This window comes from Nestor notabilis, unplaced genomic scaffold, assembly GCF_000696875.1.
Source record: "Nestor notabilis isolate BGI_N333 unplaced genomic scaffold, ASM69687v1 scaffold22906, whole genome shotgun sequence".
NCBI classification, from domain to species: domain Eukaryota; kingdom Metazoa; phylum Chordata; class Aves; order Psittaciformes; family Psittacidae; genus Nestor; species Nestor notabilis.
The window spans coordinates 26,650-36,302 of record NW_009934079.1 but is presented as its reverse complement, the minus strand read 5'-3'; the positions used below and the strand labels follow the sequence as shown (position 1 = coordinate 36,302).

Genomic DNA, 9,653 nt, shown 5'->3' with positions numbered 1-9,653 from the left:
CAAGATTTTGCTAAAAAAAATATAGCTAAGCTGTAATTAGAAATTGCAACTAGAAATCTTCAACTGAATTTCTAAAATTTATACATTTCAATCATCTTTTTTGGTACACAGAAGTTGCTCAGACTTCTGGTATTTCTTTAGGAATTTCTCTTACTTTTTAGAAAGGAAATCAGTCTGTTTCTATTTTTGTTTCTAGATTTTAAAAAATTGATCTCTTATCAAGATGAAGTCTGGTTCTCAATAGTGCAATGTTTTTTCTGGCATTAGAACAGCTAGGCAAGGCATCTAAAATTTTGAAAGCAACTGAAGTCTTAAAAATTGTCAAAATAAACAGGAAAGAGTAGTTCTTACATTGTTTTAAGTACAAAACCAGTTCCTTACTGTCCTCTAGTGGAGTAGTAACATCCTCACAGACACTAACTGCTTGTAACTAAACCTGTTTCCCCTTAGTGAGCAGCCCTTCCTATTTACTGTTTCCACACTTCATGACTTTATTGGCAGCTATCACATCTCTTCCGTGCAAAGGGATTGAATCTCGCCTTCTGCTTTGTGAATTGTCCCCATCTATATTCCAGGTCTACTTACACAGTGAATAATTTAATCAACTTTCTACTTTGCCCTCTACCCTTTCTCAAAACACCTACAAATAGGCTGAATGTAAAGGGGTCATAGCAGAACTCCACTGTAATTACTTTCCACTGTGGTGATTTATGTACTTTTAAATGGGTGTAATCTAGGAGAGAACAACAGGCTGGTTCCACTATAAGCTGTCAGATCAATCATGGTTTGACATCTTCAGAGTCTAGAAGACTGTATCAGAGTGACTCACCTTTAAAAAACCATCAACTTTTCACACAATATTTATCCATAGGCCTGAAAACCTTGTTATACTCTTAATTATCCCACTGTTTCCAGTACTCAATTAAAGCTCATCAGGCTGCAGATCCAATGATCTCTTTGGAGTCTTTTTTAAAGTCTGATGGCACAATTGTCACTTTATACTCCTTGACCATCAAAGCTGCTTTAAGTGACAACTTCCAACCTACAGTGAGGGGCAAGTTAGCAGTTTCTTCTCTCACTTTCAAATCCATGGGAGTGGGCTCCAGTCCTGGCATCTTGCTGACACCCATTTGAGTTTACAACAGCTCTGCCTACCCACCCACCCTGCAAAGAAAGGCATCACAATGAACAGCAGTGCAAAAATCCAAACTTTTCTTGTCACTTTACCTTTAAATATTCCCATTAGACTTTAATAATTTACTACACCAACTTATTGTGAAGCTTGCTCTTTCTGATAGTTCTCAATAGGATTTATAATCGATTTTTGAAGAAACTTTTTTTGTAGCCTATTTCATAACAAATTTTACATTTGATGGGTTACAAGTGGCCTCCACTTCCCTTTTTCTGGACTTAACTTCTTTGTAAATGTTCTCCCTAGCTAAAAGCAGCCTCTTACCTTACTTTCTTAGTCAAACTCTTTTTCTTTTTTCTTTAAAGTTTCCTGATTTTCAGGAAACCAGACTTACCTTGGCATGGATTCTTTGCCTGCCTGCTCCAAGAAATGAACTTCTACAGTGTGTAAACATTTATTGTCAGCAAGTATTAGTATATAGGGGAATGACTAAAGATTTTAATGGTTATTTGGCTTTATGCCTTTGCCATTCCTTTGGATATATCCCTGTGAAATGCTAAAGCCATCAATCAACTAAGCAGGTAGGATGGGAACAGTGCCTAGTGATACACCATGTCTTATTTTTCTGCAAGGCCTGTGATTCCAACCTAAGAGGATTTTGTGTTACTTAGTGTTGAATTACTAACTTAATTTTTAGCTTTCTTTTTAGGCATATGCCATAACTTCTCCACCAGCAAAACTTACCGCCAACTCCTATATGACTGGAATTAACTGGTCCTATCCACCAAGTTTTTAAATAATACTTCTATTACACACATACATAAAAATATAAAATACAAGAATAGAAAGTACACATACTTCCCCCCGCCCCCAAGTATCTGTACTTTCTGTTCTTTTATTTTTCTTTAAGGCATTTAAATAGTTGCTTGGTTTATGATCTCTTTTTAGAGAGAACGCTCACTGGTTAAGCCTAACTCTGACTGTACACTGCTTGAATATTGGGTTCTATTCTAGACTGCTACTTTATTCCTAAGTATCTTACAGTGGCTTTACCTACCTATGAAAAAGCATTACCCTGCCTCTGCTCTTACTCTCCAAATGCAAGTATGAAACTGTATTGCCTGCTACAAAAAAATTACTTAAAGTATCTCCGGAGAATCCTTCATAACCTAGTGGACAGCAATGGTCATGACCTAGGAGAACTCATGTCATCCAAATTAAGAAATAACAATGCTTATCTCTTCATCAATAAATGAGACACAGATATAGAAGCAGATCCAAATTAAGGCAAAATCAAAGAAATATTGGATTTTCTAATTCAAACACTGAGGAAAACATGGTGCTATATATTTAACACCAAAATTTAACACACATAGACCACATGTTTTTCACACCTCCAAACTATTAACAGTAGATACATTTCATATTTAACAGAGCTTTATTACAACTAGATATATCCGTTATTGCCAAAAGAGAAAGGCTAAATTAAAAAATCCAGTGCAAAATAAAAGCACCCTACAAAAATACATTTCTGTTCCCATTGACAAACATTTAGACCTTGCAAGAACAACTGATTTCAGCAACTTCGAAGTAGTTACTCACTGACCTGACGTTTAGACAGGATTTGCTGGAAATTTAGCTGTTGACTTAAAAAAAAAAAAAAAAAAAAAAAAAAAAAAAAAAAAAAAAAAAAAAAAAAAAAAGAGTGTGTAGTAGAATTTGATTGATATGAAAAAAAAAAAAAAAAAAAAAAAAAAAAAAAAAAGGGGGGGGGAGAAGGGAGGGGAGACTCATTGTCTGACAGGTGCAAAAATTGATACAAAAATGCATTAACACAATATGAAACAAACATACATTAAATAATTTTGTTTCCTGGTACATCAGATTTTCAAATGAATTTTATAAAATTTACGTTTTTAATGAAACTATTTATCTATCATTGCGGAAAAAAGTTCTTTATTTCAAGTTTATATTAACTATAAATATCTAAGGCAGCAAAGGTACTCGTCAAGTTGGTGTGCCTTACTTCCCCATCCTTTATGTCTTCTGCTCTTTGCCTTTTGGAGAAAACATTATGGCATAAGGCTGCCGTCTTTTTGGACGTTGACAGGGAGCAAGATCCTCTTTAATATATCCTTAAAAGAGTAAGAATAAATCTAAGATAAGATATATAACAAAATTAATACAAGGAAATGTGCACAGCTTTACTTTCATTTTTTGTTTAACCCCCAGAAAATAAATTGTGATTTTTTTTCCTTTGTGGCAACTGATTCTCACTTGAAAAAAAGCTAGAGATCCCAGGGTACAATATCATTAATGAAAACACTCAGCTGCTTTCTAGTAGATGACTGCATAGTAATGCAATACGGACAGATAATACTGAAGAGTGGAAACTCTTCACCTATAAGTGGAGTTGTTCATCTATTGAAAACAAAATTGCATTTTTCATTGTCTTTTCTACAGAAGATATTACATAAAGGTAAGAAAGTACAAAAGTATTGCAAATTCAGCTGACTAATAAAGTTACTTTTTAAAATGTATTTCCTAGTCATACAGAGGAAACATCAGGCACATGTGCTTTGGGGGTCTAAATAGTACATCCCTCTGTTTTGAGGTCATTCTCATTTATAAAAAACTTGTCCATCTGGAAAAATCCAAACATGGATCAAATACACTTTGAAAGCTTTCTGATAAGAAAAGTGCATAGAAAATTTCTATATGTGCTCGATTTAGCTAATACTGATAGTAAGCAGACATTTTATGCAAATCAGTTACAGCATCTGGCTTTTGTCAAACCCTTACTGTTTATCAGCACTAATATCCTCTGAAGTGAGTGAGAGTAGTAGATTCCTACTTCATGGTTGAAAAATGCTCTCTATGCAACTCAGTTATTTAAAGAAAACACCACAAACCACAGCTGGCTCAAGATACCAATAAGAAGTAGAACATACATCCTTTGTACCCCACTACTTTGGAGTGACAGCTGCAAGTGTTCATCACATGAACTCTCTGGCATTTTGATGTTCTTGTTGCACTTTTGCATAATATGGCTTTTTTACTAAGCAAGGCTTGAGCTAAAGTCTGCCTCTGACAGTCAGTTGAGGACCATTAACAACTGAACAGTTCTTACTCTAGCAGACAAGGAGATAGCCAATGTAGTTTGCAAGCAGATTCCAAATGGGTAGTAACAAAGAATCTCCCTAACAGGCTATCTCAATCACATGAAGCTATAAATAGACATGTCTGGTTTAGACCAGATTTCTCAATGATTGGAACAGGTAAAGGCAACCAGGTTAGAAAGGGAAGCACTATGATTTGTTCATCTTTGAAGATAATGATCAAGAACCAAAGGTGGTTCTGGAGTGGTGAGAACTCTCTTATTGCTTAGGGTAAAGGAGGAATGGATTAGCCTCAGCCAAGCCCTAACTGTACACCCAAGAGGGGAAAGAGACTACTCACGAAAGAATAGCGATTCAGCATTATTCCCGAGGTGCTGGCTAGCTGGACTGAGGGATTTACTTTTCCTTACGTGATACCAAAGACAAATTGCTGGAAACCAAGAACCATCCTCCTCGAGCCTAACCAACCCCGAGGAAACTTAATGGCCTGCAAATTCTGTGAAAGCCTTTGCAGTGGATATTTAAGAAGGGGGCATTTGACTAGGGATTCAAGAGCAAATGTGACATTTGTCCCCCACGTTGCAGGGGGGAGGCTTAATGTTTTGAACATAAACATATTTCTTGGAAATACAGCTTCAAATTCAAATGAACTTGACTCAGTATATCTTCATTAAGGAGTATGATTTGCACTATAAAGGTCATGCAAATCCCTAATAGTCAAGGCTCCTTGTCCTGAATGATTAAGGATAATACTGCAACAGTATCATGCAAGAACACATACACATCTTGACTACATTTTCCAATGTCTGACCTGAAACTTTTACGAAAACTGATAAAACTAAGTGAAGATTAATGCTTCCTAGCTAATAACATAAACACAAAGATACATGTTACTCAAAGAGAATCATATAGGCTTCTTATCCTTATTTCTGAAGAAATGTACATATAGTACACTACAAACTCACTATGTCTGAACATCATTAGTGAAAACTCATTTTATATCTTATATCAAGCTCTAGGATTTAGAAGACTTACTTAGGAAAGAACCATCTTCTGTGTGAAGTCAAAAAAGCCATACCCCAACCTCCACAGTTTTACAGTGTCACTAACAAGCAGAGTATATGTATTAAGACCTCTTTAATCACACTCTATCTTCAACGTTTCCCTTATCATGTGGTATTATGGGGCTCTAAAGATATAGACAAAGGACATCAATGGTGCTGCCTGTCTCTCCTCAGTAAGCACAACCTTTTAGCCTTTGCCTCTGAAAACGATCCAATTCTTGCTTTGGTTCAAAGACATGTAGGGGTTTAATTAAATTCTATGAAAATCCCAATTATTTCTGCCTTTTTATATAGAGTTACATATGAGTTCCCTTATATTCCCTTGTTAGTAGTACAGGAGCTATTAAAAAAAAAAAAAAACAAAACCAAAAAAACCCCAGGCACTATTTATTCAAAATAGCAGCTGCTGCTAAGTAAACAGACCTCAACAAGACTGGGTGAGAAAGGCTGCTTTATAAACTAGAGATAACTTCAGGGAACGTTTTAGGGGAAAAAAAAAGTTAAAATCAGCTTTAAAAAGTGCTTTGTAAGCCTCTTCTGCACAAACCTCTTTGCACACAAGTTTGGGTGGAAGGAAATCCAACTTCCCAGAAATTTTCAGGAGTATTTGGAGGAATGTAGCGAAATCTGTGTCTTGAACAGGAAGCGAGTTTCTTCTCTCTCTCCTCTTCTGGAATGTCTGCATAATACTGAATATTAGGAAAAAAAACAATCCAAGTTAATGAATTCATACATATAGAGCAACTGCTTTACACAATGACATTGTCAAATCACTGTTCATTAACAAAGTTATCTAAAAATAATGGTGAGGCAAACCAGAAGTAAAGATTTATTATCCAAATGACAAGCACCTGGCCATTACCCTAAAAGCTTACTAAAGTTACAGATTAAATATAACCTTTTGGTGGCAAATTTGTTAGTTTTATATCTTTTAACATACCATAGGTACAAGGTTTAGACATGTGTACAATTACTTATGTCAACAGTTTTACTGACTGCTTTTACAAAGCTAAGTAGCACAGGTGTTGAAACAAATGGGAATTTTCTAATAAATTAAGTTTCAATTCCCATTTACAAATTAAATAGAAAAGTGGGAAAACACTACAAAAATCCATGCTGTAGAATTATTTCCTGTGTCTAGGTTTACAGAAGTAGCAGCAAATTAAGTCAAAATGCTTCCTATTTAATTACCCCCAAATGAGGGGTAAATAAAGAGCTAGTGTGACTGGCTGAGTGACACTGGGACTCCAGAAACTCTCTGCCAGCTGGGCATTCTCTAGAGCATATAGTAAATCATCTACTTTTTCATGCCTGTCATCTGTACTGGAAGCTGCAATGAGAAAAGTATATACACCCTCCAAACTTATTTCTGCGTATTCCCATGAGTAGGTTTTGTCATGCAGTTTTCTACTGTTTTAGTTTGTGATTCTAGTTAGCATCTCCTAAAAATAGCAATCTGGCACTTTGATATCAAAGTGCCAAAATGCTTTCAGAGCAAACTCACTGTTTGATTCAAGCAGCAAGCCAACAGTCACAGTCTGGATTGCACAAGAGACCTGACCCTCATAAAAGTGATAAAACAATTCTACTGAAATGATAGTGTCACAATTCAAAAAGGTAAACTAAAACATAAAACCTCATTCAATAAGCTGTAAAGTGATTTAGACTGGGGAAATCAGGAAAGGAACAGAATACCTCTGTCAATAAGAGATTACTTCCTGTCACTGTCTACTGGTAGGATTTTGGAAAACCTACCTACTAATAAATTCCCTTTTTTCCTGTTAGATAGAAGACAAAGTATAAAATAGGCATAAAAATTCTCCTCCAGAAAATCATGATACTTATATTGATGATTGTATAATAAAAGAGTAATCGCAGCTCTGAAAATGCCAGTGACAAAACTGCATGAACTCGTAAAAGTAGACTTGTTCCATTTTGTGATTCAGTAGTCTGTGGGAACTGCAACTCTGCCTGAAAAACAGAGGTACATTTCCCCCCACAACCCCCAGTCAATCCAGATTTCTTGCCATTATACAAAGCATGAGACGTGAACATATTCTGGTCTCAAAGCCCTTATTAGTAAGGAATCTGACCTAATAACATGTGGGTCACCTGGTCAAGAACAGAGATTCAGGTTATCAGGTTGCACCCAAAATTTCAGATTACTGGTCTGTCTACTACAAGATCCTGGTATGCAGGATAGAACAAACTGCCAGTTCTTCAATCTGAAAGAACAGTTTACAGAACTCCGCAATTTGCAGTCTCAGAAAGAGAACCCCTTAAAATATCCCTCTCATTAGTTTAGCACAAAGTTACTTACAGAGCAATTTCTGCAATCTAAGTGTGTATAAAACATCTGTCTGATTCTCCTACTTACCTAAAGTGCAGCTAGACTTAATAACCACACTAACAAATGTTGCTTTTACAAGCTACTGGTAACTTGTGCATACAATCTTTCTTATTGCATTGCAAAATCATAACAAACCAAAACAAGACTTCTTATCTAATGTTCTATACTGTAAAGTGAATGAGATGCTTCCACAAAGTTTTAAGATAAGGACTTACAAAGGCCTTTGATATCAGTCTGTTATGGCACGTGCAGAAGTTAAATCTCTCACATCATCTCAGAATGACAGGTAACTCTTCTCGCTCATACTGCCTGCAGCACGTGGCCAGAAACAATTTACTGATTTCTATCCACTTTGTAAATATTTCCTTAGACTCTGGAGACTTTTCAAACCCATATGACTAATAAGTAAGCCTAGACTTTTTTAAAAAACACCCTTTATGCTGTGTCTAATACACCCTTCTTCCACAGGCATTTCATTCAAAACTAGTTTTATTATGGTGCAATGACACAGCCAAGCATTCCACACATTCCAAGACATTAATCTTGAATGGCATACACTTAAAAAAATAACCAAACCAAAACCAACAACAAACCCAAAAGTTTAATGTAGAAACCTAATATTGTAAACTTGGAGCTGTAAATGTTTCTAAAACACCATAGTTACCACTCTAGCTTGCCAGATAGTAACAAGAACTGGATTTTCCAAGGGAAGATATCTGTAGCTTACAGAGACAGCAAATTAAAATGCTTAATGCGAGGCTCCAGGCGATGAAATAGACTGAAGGTTTGGGGGTTTTTTTGGTTTTGCTTTTGATTTTTTTTTAACCCCCAAAATCTTGTTTTCCTTCAAAGTCTTTGAATCAAATATATTTTTGAAAATGGTATTTATAGTTGACTGTAAAACTTAATTATTTGTATTTAGTAAGTTTTACTGAAGCTATTTTTCAGGAATGTGTCTTTGTTAAAAATATACTCTAATAAATTTCTTCAGCTAAGTAAGTGTGACTTGTCTACAGAGTGAATAGCAGGAGAATCTATGAAACATGTTGCTTCTATATGGGTGTGGAAATTAAGTGAAAAGATTCCCGAGAATCCATCATTATTCTGCAATTAATCCACACTTCTGGCAAGTCATAATGTATTAGATCACCACCAAATTAACTCCAGCCTGAAAGTCTATTACTGACCAAATGAAGTATGTCCTCACTACACATGTAATTACTTCAATATTTTATCTATTCAGTATCTGAAAGCAGTTTAGTAATTTGAAAGGGAGGAAAAACTGTGTAATGTCAAACCTAAAATTTGATATATTTTAACCTGCTAATGTGAATATTTTTGCATGCATTTGCACATATATTTGCACACATTGGCACCTATGCTGGTACAATAACTTGAAAATGCAGACACCCAAGAAACCAAGATAAAAAAAACCCCAAACAACGAAACAACCGACAAATCAAGATATAACAAGGTAGAACAGGACAGAAAACCTACTTATTCCACTACCTTTGAATTTCAGTAGAGCTTTTAAGCTAAAGTTTAGAAACTTGTAATCATTCTTTGACTAGCTAGTGTATTTTTTAAAACAAACCAAAAAAACATCTTACTGGAACCATGATGTGAGATGTTTCTATCATACAGATACACACATAGAGAAAGACTTTCTAAGTTATATGCAGTTACTACAGTTAAAAAACAAACCAATTTACCCAAAACTTGGAAAACAACTTTGGTAAACACTTACTTCCCTGCTACTGTAGGTACTGATGATGATGCAACCAGATTCATAATTACAACAGCACTTTAGCACTTAGATACTAGCAGAGTTAGAAGAATGGAAGACTGACCAAATTTTAAAACACTACTTACCATTTCACATTCCTTACAAGTATGGCCTAGCAATTTTCGTCTTTCTTCTTTTTTTCGAACAACCTCAATATGAGGAAAATCTAACACAGTATTCTTTCTGAAAAACAAAAATGTTT

The 9,653-nt window shown here is 35.3% G+C and overlaps 1 protein-coding gene across 1 annotated transcript in view; it reads right to left on the bottom strand.

The window, feature by feature from the left end:
* Positions 1-2,933: 2,933 nt before the first annotated feature.
* The window catches only part of RBBP8 (retinoblastoma binding protein 8), a 30,597-nt gene continuing 23,877 nt past the window's right edge, over positions 2,934-9,653 (bottom strand). Inside the window, exons 16-18 of the mRNA XM_010017141.1 lie at positions 9,538-9,634; positions 5,863-6,004; positions 2,934-3,267 (exon numbers count right to left, since the gene is read on the bottom strand). Of these exons, the coding sequence (XP_010015443.1) occupies positions 3,170-3,267; positions 5,863-6,004; positions 9,538-9,634 (337 nt within the window). The 3' untranslated portion in view covers positions 2,934-3,169. The remainder of the gene's footprint in view (positions 3,268-5,862; positions 6,005-9,537; positions 9,635-9,653) is intronic.